The 20,943-nt window shown below is 39.9% G+C and overlaps 2 protein-coding genes across 3 annotated transcripts in view; one reads left to right on the forward strand and one right to left on the reverse strand.

Annotated features, from left to right (window-relative positions):
* The window catches only part of ITGA2 (integrin subunit alpha 2), a 105,649-nt gene extending 101,880 nt beyond the window's left edge, over positions 1-3,769 (forward strand). For both annotated transcript variants that reach the window (XM_048224317.2, XM_026510678.4), the window contains one exon: positions 38-3,769. In XM_048224317.2, the coding sequence (XP_048080274.2) occupies positions 38-118 (81 nt within the window). In that variant the 3' untranslated portion in view covers positions 119-3,769. The remainder of the gene's footprint in view (positions 1-37) is intronic.
* Positions 2,093-14,501, reverse strand: MOCS2 (molybdenum cofactor synthesis 2). The gene is made up of 6 exons (XM_026510679.4): positions 14,402-14,501; positions 12,946-13,090; positions 10,269-10,396; positions 9,370-9,520; positions 8,164-8,287; positions 2,093-6,237 (listed from the first exon to the last, which is right to left on the reverse strand). The coding sequence occupies exons 2-6, from the start codon at positions 13,041-13,043 to the stop codon at positions 6,169-6,171; spliced, it is 570 nt and encodes a 189-aa protein (XP_026366464.1). The 5' UTR covers positions 13,044-13,090; positions 14,402-14,501; the 3' UTR covers positions 2,093-6,168.
* Positions 14,502-20,943: the final 6,442 nt, after the last annotated feature.

Raw genomic sequence — 20,943 nt, forward strand, 5'->3', positions numbered from 1 at the left:
CCACAGGTGATAAAATTTTTACACCATCATCTTGCAGCTCGGCTTCTTCAAAAGAAAATATGAAAAAATGTCCAAAAATGCAGATGAGATTGACGAGACCACAGAACTCAACAGCTGAGCCCCCGCAGTCTCCCTGCAGTACCAGCGGGCAGTGTTGCAGCACGGGTTTGTGATTTGCATGAATGCAATGTTTTGTTTTTTTAAATCCCAGTGTTTTATGTGTAATAGGTAAACTAGCCTGACATTTTACGAAAACTGCAGGTCAGTTTGGAAAGAAGAAATTGCGGGGGGGAGGGTGGCTAGGAGTATAAAGGGTATAAGACTTATTTTATATGGGGAAAAAAGTGATCTTTCCACTGGCTGGTCCAGAGTTTACATTATAATGTGCATTGTGTCAGAAAAATGAAATGCTTAAAAACATGAGAAGTCTCAAAGAAAAATATAACCTTTCTCAGATTTGGGCAGGGGGGCGGGAATGCCAACCATTGAAAATGATTGTTTTTAAATAGTTACAGCAGGAGTGGAAGGACTTGGCATAGATACAGAATTAGCCTGGATACTGAGGTTGATAGGGAAAAAACAACAGGTTTTCAACTTAGGCTGCTCATCCAGAGCTGCCACTGTTATTTTAAGTGACGATTTTCTTAACACAGTAGGATGAAATTTGCCGTTGCCAGCCTGCAGCTGCCTCCTCAGTGCCCTGTCTGCCGGATGTACTTATCAAAACATGCTTGCACACCCTGCAGGAGACCAGAGTACACTTCCTGGAGGAGAAACCTCCATTTAAGGGTGGAGAGGGGGTAGCAGTTTAGAGGCCAAAGCACAAAATTTTGTTTAAAATCTGTAATATCACATTTATGGTAAAATCCTATCTGCTAGGGGCCCAGCCTATGCTACAAGAAGTAGGAAGTTTCCTTTCTCCTTCAACTGGCTAACCTGACTGGCTGGCAGGGACCCAGTTCGAATTTTTGGAAAAGGATTAATTTCTTTGGCATCCTTCCTCCCATACTAAACCACTCTCCCACCTCCTGGTGTCCCCATCTTCGAGAAGCTCCCTGAGGCATGCCTTCCTCTCCAGTAATCCAGAGTTAGCCACCTTCCCCTGGCCCTCGTCCAAATCTCCCCTTCGTTGGGGCGAGGGGGGGTAGCTGCTCTATACCAGGTGTGAGGAAGAAAAATCATCTCACGTACTTAAGTGAATAATCCCCTTAACTCCAGGGAGCTATTTTCCTTTATTGGTAAACAGGTAAGAAAAATAAGCCAGAGTGAATTTCTAACTGTTGGAATGTCAGGCAGTGTAAAGAAGATTAAAAAAAAAATCTCAGGAATTTGTAAGAAACTACAAGGAGATATTGGAAACCACCAAATTAGCAGGTACAGCCTCTGTGTTTGTGCGTTGCTAGAGGACTTAAACTTCCAGAAGAATGACTCCCACCTGGGCACGTTTGCTCCCTAGGTAGCTTGTCGGGTTCCAACTCCTGAGACGTTTACTTGGTCAGACAGGGATGAAACCCACTAGTCTGTATTGTAACAAGCATCCCAGTCACTGATGTAAATGAACTGTCTTGGGGATACACCACTCATTTCTCCTTCTGCACTTTCTGTTTGAGCCCACACATTCTCCAGGAGGGACTAGGAGAAAGGCACAGGGACTACTTTATGTCAGAAACTGCATACCTAAAGCTTTGGACAAGTCACTTTGCCTCTTTACACTGCAGCGTCCTCATTATAAAATGGGAAGCCTGGGTTGGAATTCAGCAGCAATGCTTTTAGCTTTCAAAGTCTATGATCCGGATTTCTTATAATTACAATTCTCCAGAAACCTGACTTTGAAAACAGGTATATGCCTGTGTGCATCTGGTCCCAACTGCCCTCCTGGCCCAACTCCTGTGAGCTATCTAAAGCTATCAGCACTGTTTAGGGATTTATTTTGTATTTGACAAAGCAAAACTAGAGGGAAAATTTGCCATAAAATGTCGGGGATTTATAGCAAAAACATGATATTCTCTAGATGTGCTAGAGCCCAATTCTTATAACAGTTGTGTGGGCTTTGAGTCCAAAACTTCTTTAAAAGAGTAGAGGAGAACATCACTAGGTTGATAAAATATTTAATAAACCACGTAACTACTGTACACATAGACATACTAGTTCTTCAGGGTGCTACACAAAGAATTCTAGCAGGTCCTTCATTTTACTCTGCCCCACCTTTCTTACAGAAGCACTAAACGGAGGTCACATACCCACGGCAAGTTTGAGAGCTCTGGCCAAGCCATGCCTTAGGAAATCCACCTTGTCGGCATTGTCTCCATGAAGTGGCTGGGTTACTACAAACTAAAAAACATAGCTACTTGTCTCTGTACCATTTATTACCCTAGGGCAGGGTTTCTCAGCCTGCACACTACTGACAGGAGGGGCCAGTAATTCATTCTTGCAGGGGACTGTCCTGGGCATTATCCCTGGCATCTACCAGATGCCAGGAACATCCTCTCCCCCAAGTTGTGACAAATATCTCCAGATATTGTATCACACCACCTGGGAGGCAAAATCGCCCCAATTGAGAACCCCACTACACTAAGAGCAAGTGGCCTAAATATAAATACACAACTTCTGTCATCAGATCAAAATTTGAGGCAGGGGCTCTAGTGAGTATTTCTCTAAGCACTTTCAAGCAAAGGCGAGTATTTATCCAAGAAATTAAAAACAAATCCCACTGCTTGAAAAAAAGTTATGTATTCCTCTTCAGCCATACTTTTGTTTTAAAAGTATAATATGGGGCTTAAAAGATACCATCTTAAAGTTTCCATTTCATAAATGGTATGTAGACAAGATCTGTACAATGTGATTAAAAACAGAGCTGCTTCATGCACGGCTGCCACACAAGCCGTTTGTGAAATAGTTTGTGAGGAAGCCGCCTTGAGACTTGAAATGGTGCATCATTCATTTTAGCAGCAAAAGGAGAACTCCCAACTGGAAAGAAATTATTTCTAGCTGGTAGTGTTCTTTTTATAAAATAGAAGTTCTCTATTAACTGTGAAAAGAAAACTAAAACCAATTTATCATAATCACACCAAGTGATTATACTAAAAGCTATTATAATTTTATAATGTATTTATCTATTCTGATATACAGCTATAAGTTAATATATTAAAAATCTCATCAATTCAGACATTCAGCAGAAAGCAGGATCCCTCAAACTCAGCACCCTGGCCCATCTTTGCTACTTCAGTTTGCACACAGATAACACCTGCATCCACGACTTTTCGGGATGATACCCCTCAGGTCCACTGACCATACCCATTTTAAACAATTTGAAAGACTAAACATCCAGAGGCAAACATGAGGGTAAAGTTTGAAATAAAAATGTTCATTACGTCTTTGAACCTTAAATAATGAAAATGTAGCCATATGTAAATATAAAAAGATGGTTTCATCTGTGCTGGACTTTGACAGATAAAGTCAAAATAAAAATGTATATATTGCACAACTATGTTAGAACTGTATATTTTTTAAAGAGAAATTGTCTTGGATATTTTCCTTCATGTAAAGTGTAAATCTTTAAGTATAGTTGCTTTTTTTAACTGGTTTTTGCCTTTTTTCTCTCCACCAAAAATATAAAAATGTATGTATGTGCATCAAATTGTACATTTCTGAGAAAGAATCGAATTGGAAAAGTAATCAACATTAACATGAGAAAAACTCTTAATTGTAAACTCTTTTCATACCACATTACTGAATTAAAATTGTTTTGAAAATAAATACAGTTATGTTACTTTGGACTTACTTAATTCTATGGCTTGTCTATTTCACTAAATTTATCTTAGGCGCTCCCATTGAGTCTTGAACACATCCTGAAGCAAAGTAAGAGTGAGGATGTATCTAATCTCTTAAATTACTAGCAGTGACCACAGGATGTTTGTAAGAACCTTAAACTACCCTCATGGTTTAGGGACTAGGTGTCAACCTTGCCTCTAAATGTGTGTCCACAGATAGGCAGCATTGCATCACCCAGAGCCTGCTACAAAATGCGTATCTCAGGCGCCACCCAGAACTACTGAATTCTAAGGGGAAGTTTAACAAAATCCCCAGATGATTCATATTACATTACATATTCAAGTTTGAGAAGCACTGCTCTAAAGTAAACTACTCTCTTGAAATGTGTGCTTGGAATAGAGAGGGAAAAAAAGGTTAGCCAAACTGTTGCAACCTGCCAAAGCAGTCATCTGAAGTTTCTATTAGTAGTAAGCAGGAGAGTTTAAATATTTTAAGGATTAAAGATGCTGAAGTGATTACGTGTTAGGAAAGATACATAGCAAGCTTACCAACTGACCCTCACTGTGTGGATGGCACATTCATGCAAAGGTTTGGTGGCACGTGCTTCCATCTACATTGATGCACAAATGTCTCCCATTCCCAGATCAGGTGATCTCTCAAACGCCTTCCTCAACTCTGCCCATTTCAGTTCTGGTGACCCAAGCTGTAAGGGCAGCTTACTGCAGAACTACCACCAATGAGTGGTATACACCGTACATTAAAATACAACTATGAAGAAAAAGAACATTAGCTTTGTCACAGAATAGATCTATATATTAAGGCTACCATTTTGTCCCAAATTAGAAAATTTTATATTTACTCATATTTTAAAAGTAATTCCTTTTACTTATTCTATGTCACTTATTAAAAACTATAAACAGCATTTTTAAAAATTCCACCCGCATCCTATCCTAACCCCTCAATATTTTAAACTCAGGTACCAATTAAACCCTGGAAATAATCTTCCTCAAAGTCACACACTACTTTTCATCTAAGAACCACTCTAAAGAAAAAGGCTAACTAAATTGAAATTCTGGTTCTATGCAAAAGAAAAGTAACAGACTAAGAATCTGACTCAAGTGGCTCTTACTGTAGCCCCGGCTCTACTGCCCTCTGCTGGGTCAGCTACTAACTACATCACAGATCATTCCCGCCTTAAGAGACCTCACAACTCCATGCTCCACATGAAGGGACTATGTAAGACGTCATAGGATGGGAGTGGGGGGAGAAGCGGAGGGGAAACCCACCCACTCATGCATTTAGCCTGATACCTACACACAACTGTAAGTGCTACAACTACACGTGTCAGGTGTGTTTAATTTGGGGCACAATACTGAACACGAACAGCACTTTTCAGTGCATGGTAGTGGGCGGGACATTTGACGGAGACTCCCTGACCTCAGCAAGTCTAGAGTCCAGCGATGGAGAAAACTAACAGATATAGTACATCGGGTAGCACGAAGGGCCACAGCAAGCTAGAAGGCAGAGTAAGGGAACAGGACTCCAGTCTGAAGGAGGATAGTCAGAGAAGGCTCTCGGGGGAGGTAACATGTAACCAAGGATGGAAAGAAAGTGAGGAAGCAGACTGTGGAAGAGCATCCTAGACAAAGGAACAAGTAAGGGCCCTACAACAAAATACGCTTGTTGCATACCAGCCACAGCAAAGCAGGGGGGCCCAATCACAGACTGTAGGCCATGGTGGGGACTACGGGGTTCTAGGACGGGACTGGCTCTCAGGAGGTTCCCAGGATGAAGTGACTCAGTAGGAGGCAGAAGAATGGCAGCAGGGGACTGTCAGCAGGCCACAGCAGCAGTCCAGGAGAAATGGAGTGCTGGCCTGGATAAGAGACGCAGCAGTGGGTCAGAGATCAAGACTCAAAAGTACTGGCTTCTTGACCACTACTTCTCACAACAAACTGAAATACACCGTGCTCCTAACATCATATCCAAAGGACAAAGCCATCCATAAAATCACAAAATACTTCACTCATTGACCATCTACTGTTACTTTCAAAGAAACCAGAACCCTTTTCATTTTGCTTCTCATTGAAAAACACCTAAATCATAAGAAATCAGAACTTCCTACTTCTGGGAGAGTATGTCTACCACAGGCATCCTTCCTCACATTTCAATTGCTTTCTCACTTTTTCCCCCAACGCCCTTCCTCCATCTCTGTTCCTGCATAAGCCCTCATCCTGAACACCCACTTCTTTGTCTCCCTTTTGTCACACATTACTGGTGTAACATGAGACTATACTTCATTAAACTATCTTAACTTCTGGAGAAGAAAAAATCAAACTATGGTTAAAGACAGAGGTTTACCACATTTAATTTTAGTACTCTTGAAAAATGTGTGATTTAATCACCGGTTGCCCAAAAGCATTCTTTGTTTCTTTTCCAAGATGATGAGGATTCTTCATACATTTCCTGAAAAACAGAACCATAACAGGTATTCAAAACAGAGTGGCTTAATAAAGTCAACTCCACCTGAATAACTGAGGCAAATGAACATCACACCTATTTAAATCTGCCACTCTTCTAACAATCCAACAGACGTCTGTATGAGGCCCTAAGAGTAGAAAAATGAATAAATATGCTCCCTACACTTAAGGACTCCCAATCCAGTGGGAGAAACAACAGACAAGAAGACCTAACAAGACAAGGTACAACCACAGAATGGAATAAACAATTCCATTTGGAACCATGTCAGGAGACAGCCTGAGCAAGAAGGTCGTGCAGGGAAAATGGAAGATCTTTAGTTTTAAACATTTTTTTCCTTTCCAAACATATCTACTACTTCAACATTTCTAAACAAGCTTTTCTGTAGGCAGCAGGGGTATTTCCCTCGGTGTGAAATTAAGTGACCACCCTCAGAAGTTCCTAAGCGGGTTTGGGCTGCACCCTGCTGACAGCTGTGAGTGTGCCCCACCCACCTGCCTACCCCCTGCCTAGATCACCAGTGACCTCAAAGCCAGGTGGGAATAGAACCCCCACAACAATTTAGATACTTCTTGGAAGGGAGGGGAACAAGAATGTATAGCTCTTTCGTCTCACTCTCCTGTCAGACTCTATTTCTGAGGGACAGAAATCCAAATTCGACTTTCCTCTGAACACCTGTCTACCTGTCTCACCCTCCACAGGCAGAAAAGTAAATAGAAAGCTCAGCTCGTCCTCAAAGTATAAAAACGAGACGATGCCCCAACTCCTGCCCACTCTCACCCTGGAGGCCCACCCTCTCATCTACTTTCTACCGGCTGCCTGTCCCCTCTTCCTCCCTGGTAAAGAAAACCACCTCTGCCTCCCAGGCTCACAATTCAATGTAGAATGCTCTTCCTACTTCACTCTATTCAGGGAACCGCCTCATGTAGTCCATCAAAATTGCGGCAACTTTGTTCAGAGCAAAGCCGCCATCTATCTGAGCTTCACTAAGACAGTTTTCTCTCACATATCCTATCTTCAAATCTCAAAGTATCCCCTTATAAGAACGGGTTTCAGTTTTTACTCAGAAAATACAGTCACTGAATTTCACAGGCCCGGGGTCAGAGTCCCATTTGCTCATCTCCACCACTGAGGTGGTAGGATCCTAGGAAAGACTCACCCTCTGGTCCTCTGCTCTGGCCTTCTCATCTGAGCAGTTAATTCATTCCTCAGCTTTGCCACCAGCCAAAATGCTGTGGGCAATTCTAGACTCTTAAGTGCAATTAAGAGTTTGAAATTCAGAATAAGCCCACTGTCGTTATGACACCAGGGAAGAAATTAGGGAGTTGGGGCTTTTCATCCCTTAAAAAGGTCCTCTTTAACCAGAGATTTGCTTCTATTAATTGGTTTGATGTGTTGACAGAAAATGAGCTAGAATTTCCTATTTATATTTTAAAAATCCACTAACTATGCATTTTCTCCGAAGAGGCAATACTCCACCGTTTTCATTTCCTAAAAAGAAATTCTAGAATGTTCTTCATTCTTTTGCCTTCAGAAACTTTTTTTTTTTTTTAGCTATTGCATAAATAGCCGTGCATTTATGCCCACTCTCCAAAAGATATTCAAGGGAATTCTAATCCAAAAAAATGAACTCATGTATGAACCAATGGAACAGTCCCGACTAGGAATTCTAGTTGTTACCATCTATTGAGCCCTAATCTGTGCCACGCATTCTTTGGGGCATGTTCTTTTCATGTTTAACAAACCTTAGAAAGGAAATATTACATAAAAACCCTATTTCATAGATAAAGAAAACATGATTCTATAGTGAGAGAAGACCCATGAATACAAGCTCTATATGTAATCTTGTTCCTTATCTTTTAAAAATTTGTGACAAAAATCATATCCAAATGGCAAAAATAGGTATTTTCTTACCTTTTTCCATATGGGCACCTTGGCTTTTAAAGTATCAATGGCATAGCTCACAGCTTGGAGGGATGAAGCCCTATGGGCTGAGGACACAGCAATGATAATGCTTGCTTCTGACACTGGAACTAAGCTTTAACAAAATGAAGGAAAAAAAATGCCATTTCTTCTGAATCTAGTTAAAGAAGCTACTAAACAGATGAAAAAACAATTCCAGTAAAACATTCTTATAACTAAACATCCAGTTCTGTTATATAAACTTCCAGATTAGTTAAAAAAACAGTAATTGACCCCAACTGCACTCAGCAGAGGGGATGCTGAGGTTGTGGCTAACTGGTTAGCATCGATCCATTAAACCTGTCTGGTGGGCACTGAGAAAAACGCCTTTCACTGATTCTATCTGATTCAATCAAGGCACGGTGCCAGGAATATAATGTAGAATTTAAAATATTAAACAGAAATATTAATAGAACTGATAAAATTGTTAATAAAATTATCATTATTAATAATAAAATAACAACTAATGGAAAATAACAGAATGGAGTCTCTATTGCTGGGTGCTTTTTTTTATTTTTTTAATAATTTTTGTTATATTAGTCACCATACAGTACATCTCCAGTTTTTGATGCAATGTTCCATGATTCATTGTTTGTGTATAACACCCAGTGCTCCATGCAATACGTACCCTCCTTAACACCCATCACCGGCCTATCCCAATTCCCCACCCCCCTCCCCTCTGAAGCCCTCAGTTTGTTTGCTGGGTGCTTTTTAAAGCGTGGAACTCCACTCTTCTTAGTGGTACGAAAAGGTAAACTAATCTAGTGACCTTCAAAGGCATTTACATAAAAAAAAAAATAATCTAGTAATAACTTGTCATACAAACTGAGTCCAGATTATGAACCGATTCTTAAAAGGCCTTCAGGACTTTAGCACACATTAGCACAAGCCATCTGTGCTGGGGCCTTAGAGTTTGGGCACGTTTAGACTTTGTTGCAGCCTTAGAGTTTGGGCACGTTTGGACTTTGTTACAGCATCAGCCGCTCTCCAAATGTTACAATGTAACACCCAGAGTGTCTCCACTCTATCTGCCAAAATAATACACAAACCTTCCTCTCATGGTAATACAGGATTCCTATGGAAGATTCCAGAATCAGAATCAGTACAAAGATGGAAAACAACTACAATTAACTTTTAAATTGCTAAAGAAAATCATACCCAAGTCTATGAAACACTGCTATGTGTTTGACTGGCCATTTCTGCCTAATGTCACTACAGATCTTTCTGATTTCATTTTCTGCCATCGGGAGATATGCTTCATATTCTAAGCTAATGACTTTTTTCCCTTCAAAGTTATTTCTTGTAGTCCCTAAAAAAAAAAAAAAAGAAAGAAAAGTATTAAAATAAGGTTTTTCCTTAAAATAGAAATAACACATTAATAGAAAAGAGGATTATTTTTGAATAGATAAGCAGCATGCCGATTTGTCTAAAAATTGCTCTCAAATTTTCTAAAAATAAAAACTCGGTTAGAAAAATAAAAAATAGGGCCTCCTGGGTGGCTGAGTAAGTTAAGCATCTGCCTTTGGCTCAGATCATGATCCCAGGGTCCTGGGATCGAGTCCCACATCAGGCTCTCTGCTCAGCGGGGAGCCTGCTTCTTCTTCCCCCTATCCCTGCTGCTCCCCTGCTTGTGCTCTCTCTCTCCATCAAATAAATAAATAAAATCTTTAAAAAAAATAAAAAAGAAAGAAAAAATAATTATCACAAAGATAAGGAAATAAAATGGCACTGATTAGGCAAGCATACCAAAAATACTCATAGGACAAACGAAGATGGGAAACATTACACTCCCAGAATTATCGCTGTTAGTATCATCACCACTTTTTCCCCCTCAATATTTGGAAAATACAGAATTCTCCCTGCTAATTACGACTTTTATCCTACTCTTTTAATGCCTTTAACATAGGTTAATTTGAAGATTACTAAAACAAAATGTGAACCAAAAAAATGTCTACCCACCACCACGGGTAATCTTGACTTACTGTTCTCCGTGGGCAACACTTGCTAATTTCTCTTGTCTTGTGCAGTCAACAGATACTGTGAAAATGACAACTCACCTACAAATAGGGATAATGCACCACAGAGTGGAGAAATCACCAACTGTGAGACTTCATCTATGGAGAGCTTCTCAGTAGTGAATTTTATTATATCTTTAGATTTCTCTTCAACTTCATTCAGATCTTCCCTAGAAGATATTAATAAACCTTAACATTGGTACTAGAGGCAAGACACCCAACTTACAGACTGCTTTTCAATTTATATTTTTTGTACATTAGATGGGCTAGAATGATAAAAATAAGCAAGTGTAAAATTTTACCAAAACTCAGCATGTTTATAAATATCCCTAATGACTCAAGCAGTCTATAAAAAGGAATTTACCCTTAACATGATCACTTAAAATGTAACCTCTCATGTGCCACTTTATTCCAAATTCTGGAATTGCTGCTCTTATCTCCCATCACCGTATAGGTCAGACAGCGACACCTCCATCCACAAGCACAGCGCCTCTAACCACTCTATTTCCGTGCACCACACCTAAACCAAAAAGAGGACAAGGAGAAGCAATGCTGACTCCACAGAAACTGGGCTCATTTTACAACTGGACATAATCCCAGTTAAGTAACTGAGGAAATAAGGAAATGAACTGCGTGCCTCTTGCCAGATGTCCTACAAAGCCCTTTGCCATGCACTTCTCATTTCAGTCATCAAGCATCTATTACATACTAAGAGACCAACCCCATGCACTAGACAAGGACCAGGGAACAAAAAACCTGGCTCCTGCCCTCAGGGCACCTACACTGGAAAGGAAGAAACAAAGCAATAAAGAAAAATTATACATAGGGGTAACACAAACAGGGTTCTAAGACAGAGGATGGATGCTAGGGAAAGGGGCTGTGAAAGAGCATCGGGGAAAGCCTTTCTCAAGAGATAGTATTTAGAAGTGAGACCTGAAAGATAAACAAGCAGTCCTGTAAGGAAACAGGGGAACATGCTCCCAGGCAGAGACAGACGGAATGGCAAATGCAAAGCCTTTGGGACAAGAAAGACCAAGGTGTGCTCCAGAACCTAAGGGGAGGCTGGAACCCAGGGTTCAAAGGAGGGAACAGATGGACTGAGACTGCGCACACAGGTGGGACTTTGCAGGATGAGGAGTCTGGATAGAATTATAAATCCTAAGGGATTTTATGCACATTGGGAAAGAAGGCTCAGAGGAGTTAAGGATTCATTCAAGGTGATTCCAATCAGGGAATCTCACTAAATGCAACGTTCTTTTCCCTGTACTTCCAGCTACTGAAAAGAAAGAAAAGCACAAATATTTACATTCCACATTCTAAGATGTTTCAACCTTCTGTACATGCCACCTAAGCTTCTTACAAGAACTTCATAGGTAACCCAAACATGGCCTATGCTCTATGAACTTGGAACCATACCAAATTCCTACAACTTGGTTCTATAAGGACATGGATTTTAAAACCACATTACAAATCCTGTCAAACACCTTCAAACAATACATAATGCTGTTTGACTCATCTTCCTAATCTTTCCAAAGAACACCTTTAATCTTCTCTCTCTCCCTCACATGTACACACACACACCTTTAATGGCAGCATACTATTTTCTGAATAAATTCCAAACTCAAAAAAAATGGCATTTTTCTAAAATCATGGTGAATGGTGACCAGTTTCCCAGTAAAACTGAGATACATATCTAACAAGAAATTCTGTTATTTCCAAATAGTAGGACTACGAAAGATCCAGTTTTATCAGCAAGATGGGCAATTTGCTTTGCAATATATATTCTTCACTCTGAGCAGGGGGGCAATGCCCTCCAGCAGAGAGGAGAAAAAAATTGGTGAAAAAAATTACGGGCATCCTTGATATGTTCCTTTCTTTAATGAAACCGAGGTTTTACGATTGAGTATGGTATTTACTCTTGATTTTGGAGAAAAGCTCTATCACATTAAGAAAGTTTTCTTTCATTCCTAACTTTAAAATTTTTTTTAATTAGGGATAATCGTTAATTTCTACATTATTTGTTCTTCAGTTGACAATAGAGCCTCAGTCTGTCTCTCAGACTATACTAAGAGATATTCTTATTCATCATCTTACAATAAAGACTATGCTGTTTGGGAAGATGCACTGGGTCCTAGAGCTACCTGCAACACAGCTATAATAATCAAGCATTTCTTTATACCTGGAAAATGGTAAGCTTTCGTGTTAGGCACAGTGATCTTTTTACTTCTTGGCTATGCAATTTTTCTACATTTCTCTGTACCCAGGACAGCTATTATCCTATATTAATAAACATGTTTGTGAAAAAGTACACAGAATCCAATAATCTGAATTCAAATGTTGGCTCTGCCACTTATTAGCCATGTGATCACAGACAAGTCTTTTAACTTCTCTGAATTTGTTTTCCTTTCTGCAAAATAGAAATATTAACACTCCAGCATCCAGCACTGTGCCTGACACATAATAAAATTTCAATAAACCATTTTAAGTGGAGCAAATGAACATGTCAAACTGACATACAATTAAACTGCTTATAAGAGAACAAATGTAGAGATGATACACAGGTATGTGTAAGTCTGTCTACATCAACTATTATAGCAAGAACTCTTTACTGGTGCACACGGACTTACAAAGAGTATATACTTAAAGCAAATCATGTACAAGTTATCATCTATGTGATCCTTTTCCACAAAATTGGTTAAGAAAAACATAGCTCACACACCCAAGTGGCTCCTGAGCACTACCCTCCACTAATGGGGGGGATAATGGCAATTTCATCTCCCGATTGAAGCTGGAGGAGTTGATCTCCAAGCTCGACATATTCTTGACGGACAGCAAATATCACCTGATTTCTGACATCAGCCAATCTGAAGGGGAAAAAAGTATAATTAGAAGTATCAATGTTGTGTTAGACCTCAAATCTCTTCAGCTGCAACTAAAAATACCACATTAAATATTACTTCATGAAGTACCACCTGCGAAGTTACTAATTAAACCAATTCATATTCTGCAGAGAAAGTACAATTCCCCTGAAGAACATATTCACCACAAAGAACACAGTAAACTGCTAACAACACTTCAATGAGTGTTGTGTCTCAGGGATTTAAACAACCCTCCCCAAAAAAAGACTAGATTATATACAACATTCAGACCAGTTCAAGAAAAGAGAGAGAGAGAGATTTCCAAATCAGCACATTCCCTCCCTAGAAGATCTTCTCAGTACACAAGTATACTAAGTGTATCTCAGAATTTCCCCACAAGACCAGTTGTCTCCCAATAGGTAAAAAGTTCAAGATAGAGCAGGACAGAGGCCCCACCCAATTTCATTGATTATCAGGGCACTTTAAAAGCAACTCAAAGGGCACCTGGATGGCTCACTCAGTTAAGTGCCCAACCCATGATTTCCACTCAAGTCACCATCTCCGGGTTGTGAGGTCGAGCTTCGAGTAGAGCTCCACATTGGGTGCAGAGCCTGCTTAAGATTCTCTTTCCCTCTCCTCTGCCCCTTCCCCATGCTCTCAAAAAAAAAAAAAAAAAAAGCGCAACTTAAAAGATAAGAAATGAAGAAATAGTTTTCCCATTAAACCCACATTGTGGAGTATCTTCTACCATGCACTAGGACTTCCCAGTTTAAAATCTATACAGACTTAAGTAATACAATTAAAATTCCTGGAACTCCTTCAAATAAGCCATAATTACACTTTGTTGCAAAAGAGACTTGAGGTAGGAACAATAGCAGTAAATTACAGATTTTCAAGAACCAGAAAAAATCAAATATTATGAATCCTCGATTCAGCAGTAGCTACAGTTTGTGAGCTTTCACTTTTCTTTTAATCTCAGAAATTTCTACTTTGAGTTCTCTAAAGAAGGGGCGGGACATAAAACTTAAAGCACAGGTTTTCAACCTAATTTGTAACAATTTCATTTAATTTTATAAAAATGCAGAACCCACATCAGTATTTTGTAAATTATTTGGCAGTATTCCAGCTCATTGTGGTTTTTTTTTAGTAAAATTACTTTAAGAAATCTATGCATTTTTAGAAACCAGAATTTATTAGCAGTCCTGGAAAAATATGTCTACTTTTTTACATTAATAAAAATTAGCTTTTTTTCTCTAATCATTTACACATTTTTCAATGTTAAAAAGTGCTAATCATATGCATTCTGCAAATGTTTACCCAGGATGCCGCGCTTCTATCTCATTCCACAGCTGAAACGCTTTTATTTCTCGTGGCACAGAAATCGTCTCTGAGCGAATTCCTGCTATCTCAGCACTTTTTGCAAAATACAACACTTCAACCTGTAAAGGAGAGGAAATGCCTTTAACAATAACAGTAATATATTCTTTCCACTTACTTTAATCAAAGGCAAATTTTATGAGTTAGGGATAATTAAATCACACCAAAAAAATGTTAGTATAATTACAAGTTCAAAATTTCAAAACTCTTCGTTTTAAGCACAATTCAGACTAATTACCAAATGTTTAGTTTTATGAATGTATGACACAACAAAACCCTTCTTAAAAACCATGAAATTGTTCTTTATTTGACATAAAATTATAGCACGTTTTATAAACACTTAAGCAGTGAACTGATGTCTGAGTCAAGATATAAATTACACAAATAAAATAAATAACCAAGAATATGAGACACGTCTCTCACGGTTGTCATATGACCTTTGATTCCGGCCCACATTACAGCGAACCCAGCTGCCAAGGATTAAGTTATGCAACATACAAACCCTGACGTTTGTAAAGGCAGGTGGGTTTGATATACAGGTTAAACTGGTATATCCTAGGACAAACCTATGCCGTCAGCCTGGTATCTAAGTAATCCGGCCAATTAAATAACCCACCTGTCCCAGTGTGCAAATTATTCTCTACGAAATAGAGGTTTGCAAATCATCAAGGGTTTGCAAATGCATATATGAAGCACCTTTTTTCACAAGAACTCTTAGTTAAATGCATGAACTTGAAAACTGTCTTTGCCAAAAAGTACAAGCGTAGAAGCATGGGGCGAAGTGGTGGGTGCCTTTAGAAACCTCTGACGCCGTCACCTCGGAGACCAAGAGTTAGCGGAGAGGACCTGACCTACGTTCGGGCAGCCGAAGTAAAGTCTCCGCAGCCCGCAGGGGCAACACTGGTGGTAGTGGGCGCAGCACCGGACGTAAGACTCGACTCTGGCTGAGCAGGGCCAGGTCTGTGGAGGGAGGAAGGAAAGGGGGAAGGTGCATGGGTGAGGGCGTTCCACCCTTACCTGACATCGCAACACCATCCCGCCCGGATCCCGGGTCTGGTATTCCGGCCGCGGAAGCGGAGCAGGGCCGACTGAGAGCGCAGGCGCAGTTTGACGGCTCTTTCCGCCCACACAGGGCCTGCGCAAAACGAGCTCCGCCCCGCTGCTCTCACTGCGGGGTTCCAGCTGCGGACCGCTCCGCGAAAAGCTCAATTTTCACTTGCTGGTGGGTAGTGGTGGCGAGCTTCAGCTGTAGGTATCCTGCAGTGCGGGAAGGGCTGGCCGTTCATGCTCGTCGTCTTAGATGAGAGGCCGAAGTGCGGGGGAGCAGACATCGGTCTCTACTGGACGCTTGTCACCTGCGTCATGGAAGTTCGCCTTTCCCCCTCGTTCACTTGTAGGCTTGTCTTTGATACTTATCTACCCCGACATCCGGCATATGATTAATGTCCCTCATAGGCAGAGCATTCAATTTATCAGAGCATTCGAACTGTGTCAGATTTACACTTTCCCGGTTTACTAGCTGCTTAGTAATTTGTCCAGTTGCTATCTATCCATCCAACATTTCCAACTTTTTATCAGCAAGAACTCTGTTTTAAATTGCTTACACAGTTTTGTGAATATAAGCTAGGCGCCCCTCCCCTTGGAATTCACAGTGCTGGATGTGAGACAGTCATAAACAATTAATGGTAAGTCAGTGTACCAAATGCAATACTAGAGGTACATGTTACATTTCACAGGGGTGGTAAGGGGAAAGTGGCTGGTCACCTGAGGAGTATAGTCTAGAAGTCTTCACAGAGGCATGCCTAAGCTAAATCTGCTAGAATGAGTAGCAGCAATGTCAGAGTGAGGGTAGGGATGAGGGAATTTCACTAAGGTGTACTAAGCCAGAGGGATATAAAGCAGCATTATGAGCTCACAGAAGGGCAAATAGTTGGCAAAGTGGACACGCCCCCTGCAAGAAGTATTGGAAATGAGGCTAGATACCACGTAGTAGGCCATGGGAGGAAAAACTGACAAGAACTGACTAACACCAACATATATTCCTATACAGTTGCTAAACATCAAGGATAAAGAATTATATTCACAAACATAGGAAAACAGGGGAATGATGACATCAGCCTTAGACTTCTCGGTGAGAGCTAATGCCAGAAGACAGTGCAATATCTAAAAGAGGCTGAGAACAAAAGCATGACCCAAAATGTTAAGTACCGCCAAATGGGTATTGTAAAAGGCCATAGCCTAATACTCCTAAATCTGCAAAATCTCAAAAAATAGAATATCCAAGAGCCCTTCTTACAAAATCTCCTCAGGCAAAAAATCCAGTCAATAAAGAGAGTAATCAAGCTTTAAAACTCAGTAATAAAGAAGTTAATGGTAAAAACAAAGCAACTGGAGATTTTAATCCATTTAAATTTTAATAAAACAAAGACAGCAATTGTGGGATTATGGTTATGCAATAAAATGTAAATAACATTGAAATAATTTTTAAAAAGTTATAGAAACTGCCCCAAATTGGAACATGTAGTTACAAAATACAATTCAAGCCTCTTAATATTTTTCATAATCTTGTTTCTTAATTTTAGAAGGATCCTTTAGGGGCAGCTATGTCTTGTGGATAAATAATAATCTGATGATTTGTAATTCCCTACTTTGTTGTTAAATTGAAGTAAAAGAAAAATCTAAAAAAGAAAAATAGTACAAAGTATAATTGCATTTAAAAGTTATATCTATGTGAGGCGCCTGGGTGGCTCAGTCGTTAGGCGTCTGCCTTCAGCTCAGGGCGTGATCCCAGGGTTCTCGGATCGAGCCCCACATTGGGCTCCCTGCTCTGCTGGGAGCCTGCTTCTTCCTCTCCCACTCCCTCTGCTTGTGTTCCCTCTCTCGCTGGCTCTCTCTATCTCTGTCAAATAAATAAATAAAATCTTTTAAAAAATTATATCAATGTAACTTTAATGCCCAGAGAAAAGGGATGGAATAACATTCACCAAATGATCATAGTTACTGTATCTGGGCAGTGGAATTACGGATGACTTAAAAAATACTTTTGCTTTCTTCTTTGAAAGTTTGTGTTGCTTGATTTTAGAAGTAATTTGTTTATTCTATAAATATATATTGAGTGTTTATTGTTATTTAAGCACCAAGGACATGTCTATGAACTGTAAAAATAAGGTCCTTGCCTCATAGAGCTTACATTCTAGTTAGGAAGACACTGTATGTAAATAAATAAATAAATAAATAAATAAATAATAAATAAATAAGGACAGTTTGTGATGAATGCTTGGAAGGAAATGAGTAGGGAAGGATCAGGTTACAGGTTCGTTAGGATCAGGGGGGAATGAACATCGCCTGACCTGAGATGACCTCTGAAGGATGAGAGGAGCCAGCTGTGTGCAGTGCTGGGGGAAGAGGCAACCTGGCTTTGGGTAGGAAAGACTCCACATGTTTGAAGGATAAAAGAGAGGCCAGTGTGGCTGAAATGTAAAACTAAAATAAAATAAAAAATACAAAATGAGAGAGAGCAAGCAAGCAAGCCTGGTGAGATGATTTTGAAGAGCATAAAGGGAACCTGGACATACAGATTCTGGGAGGTCCTGAAAGCCAAGTATGGCTTTTTACTTTCAGTGGAAAGCCACATTCAAAGACACACACACACACACACACACACACTTTTAAAGATATGATTCTGCATCTGCTCTGAGCCATTTTGAGGAGGCTGAGCACAAATAAGTCTAAAAAGAAGGCCAATGCTTCAACAGATGACTGGATTAAGAAGTTGTGGTCCATATATACAATGGAATATTACTCAGCTATCAGAAAAAAACGAGTTCTCAACATTTGCTGCAACATGGACGGCATTGGAGGAGATAATGCTAAGTGAAGTAAGTCAAGCAGAGAAAGACAACTATCATATGATTTCTCTCATCTATGGAACATAAGAACTAGGATGATCAGTAGGGGAAGAAAGGGATAAAGAAAGGGGGGGGTAATCAGAAGGGGGAATGAAACATGAGAGACTATGGACTATGAGAAACAAACTGCAGGCCTCAGAGGGGAGGGGGGTGGGGGAATGGGATAGACCGGTGATGGGTAGTAAGGAGGGCACGTATTGCATGGTGCACTGGGTGTTATACGCAAGTAATGAATCATCGAGCCTTACATCGGAAACCGGGGATGTACTGTATGGTGACTAACATAATATAATAAAAAATCATTTAAAAAAATAAAAAAATAAAAAGAAGGCCAATGAAGTCTTATCCATGGACTTTTTAATTATGTGAGACAATAAATTCCTTAGTTTTCCTAAATATTTCCTGCCATAATTTTCAGCTATTAAATAGTGTCTAGTCCTAGGTATCTGGTAATATATTTTACCTCATTAGCATGAACTCTTAATGAAATGTTACTTCAGTGACTTTAGGCAAGTTGAAGACTATTCTCATATACTATATTTAAAAATAGAAGGAATAGGGGTGTCTGGGTCGCTCAGTGGGTTGAGCGTCTGTCGGGTCGTGATCTCGGGGTCCTAGGATCAAATCCCGCATCAGGCTCCCTGCTCAGCAGGGAGTCTGCTTCTCTCTCTGCCCCTCCACCCACTCGTGTGCCTGCTCTCTCTCTCTCTCTCTCAAATGTGTGAAACCTTTAAAATAAAAATAAAATGCTATGATTCTGGAAGGTTTTTTAAAAAAAGAAGGAATAGATTTTCAAGTCTCAGTCCATATGCAGGCCCTTATTATTAGGTGTAGCCGGACTTGTGAAAAGTGAAAATATCTCTATCTGAAGAAATTTCAACTGTGTGGTGTGAGATCTGTAGACACTTGACTAATATCTTTAATATATTTTTGGTGGTATTTGACATTCTCATTAAAAAATGGATTATGCAATAGTTATTTTTTGAAAGACTAGTTCAACATAAACTCATCTGGAATTACTCTTCTAACAGGTTACCCAACTAATAAACAGCTTACCAGAGTGCCTTGCACCTTGTAGGTATACAAAATATTGTTGATGCAGTTTTGCAATGGAATGAAATTATTTACAAAATAACACATTCTTCTTGTGTAATTTTATTCATTGGTTGTTTTCAACAAAAACATAAAAACCTGTATACACTATAAACGATAGTTTATTCAAAGCAATGAGTCAAAAGAAGCACGCCCCCTTGTGGTTAGCTATTCCACTTGCAAATCCTTCACCGTGTAAGTGGAAAGCAAATACGAAAGAGCTTTTAGCAAATGGTCAGCTTTTCACTGACCACATTCTAAAGCCAATATACAATCTTCCAGTTTTAGATGGCAGAGGAAAACCAGATCTCAAAATTTCATTTCTCCATAATCTAAGATATGCACAACAAATAAGTTAAAGAAAAAAAAAACAGAAAAATACACCACACAGGGGTTATTAGCCAATGAAAAGTACAAAGGCTCTTTTAAGGAGCGTGGAGTGGGCTCTAGAAAGCTCCTATTACTGACTTTCTTAATACTCTTTAAGAGGGAGAACTGAGGAAAACAGAAACCTGAAAAATCTTACCAAAGGAGAGTTGGTGACAAAGAAATCTTTATAAAAATAGGAAACACATCCCTTCAGACATAAAAAATTGATTTGAGGCAGTTGCAGGAGCAGCGAGAGGCTGAGCCCAGAATCCTTAGGGACAGCCCAGGAAAAGTCCTCCTTGTCTTAAAGGTGTACAAGAAGCGAGTCAACCCCACCTATCACATACCAGTCAGCAATTTTATTTTATTTTTTTTTTTTAAAGATTTTATTTATTTATGTGACAGAGAGACAGCCAGCGAGAGAGGGAACACAGCAGGGGGAGTGGGAGAGGAAGAAGCAGGCTCATAGCGGAGGAGCCTGACGTGGGACTCGATCCCGGCACGCCGGGATCACGCCCTGAGCCGAAGGCAGACGCTTTAACGACTGCGCTACCCAGGCGTCCCCCAGTCAGCAATTTTAAAGTAGAAACAACTGATGCCTGAATACACGGTAAGACCTCTTGTATTACTGCCTTTCCTCAGAAGTGGCAAAAGTTCCAGATGCCCAAATTCAACAAGAAATTGAGGAGGATCTGAAGCTCAAGTTTATCCCTGGATGTAAAGGGATATCCTAGATATTATGAAGTTAACCCAGATGGAGACCTTTAATAGTTAACCCAGATAAAGTTAACCCAGATGAAGACCCTTAATAAAAGTGCAACAGAACAGAGCCTAGTTTGGCCAATAGAGGCTGCACACAGGCCTAGCTGAAAAAAATCTCTTCCAACCATTTACTCAGCCCACCCCATGCCCTCAGGCTATAGATGCTTCCTTCTCTGTACCTCAGGGGTCAGCAAACCTTTTCTGTAAAGCGCCAGATAGTAAATATTTAGACATCCCAAGCCATGTGATCCTGTCACAGCTATCCAGCTCTGCTATTGCACCATGAAAGCAGCCAGTAACACTACGTAAGTGAAGAAGTGTGGCTCGGTTTCAATAAAATTATTTACAAAA

This window comes from Ursus arctos, unplaced genomic scaffold (genome assembly GCF_023065955.2).
Source record: "Ursus arctos isolate Adak ecotype North America unplaced genomic scaffold, UrsArc2.0 scaffold_15, whole genome shotgun sequence".
NCBI lineage: Eukaryota > Metazoa > Chordata > Mammalia > Carnivora > Ursidae > Ursus > Ursus arctos.

Excerpts from the sequence above, each read along its gene's own strand:
- MOCS2 (XM_026510679.4), bottom strand. The coding sequence starts at position 13,043 with ATGTCGAGCTTGGAGATCAACTCCTCCAGCTTCAATCGGGAGATGAAA. Across the intron at positions 9,521-10,268 it reads TGCATTATCCCTATTTGTAG|GGACTACAAGAAATAACTTT; the intron begins GTGAGTTGTCAT and ends TTTTTTTTTTAG. Across the intron at positions 6,238-8,163 it reads AGGTGCCCATATGGAAAAAG|GAAATGTATGAAGAATCCTC; the intron begins GTAAGAAAATAC and ends TCTGTTTTTCAG.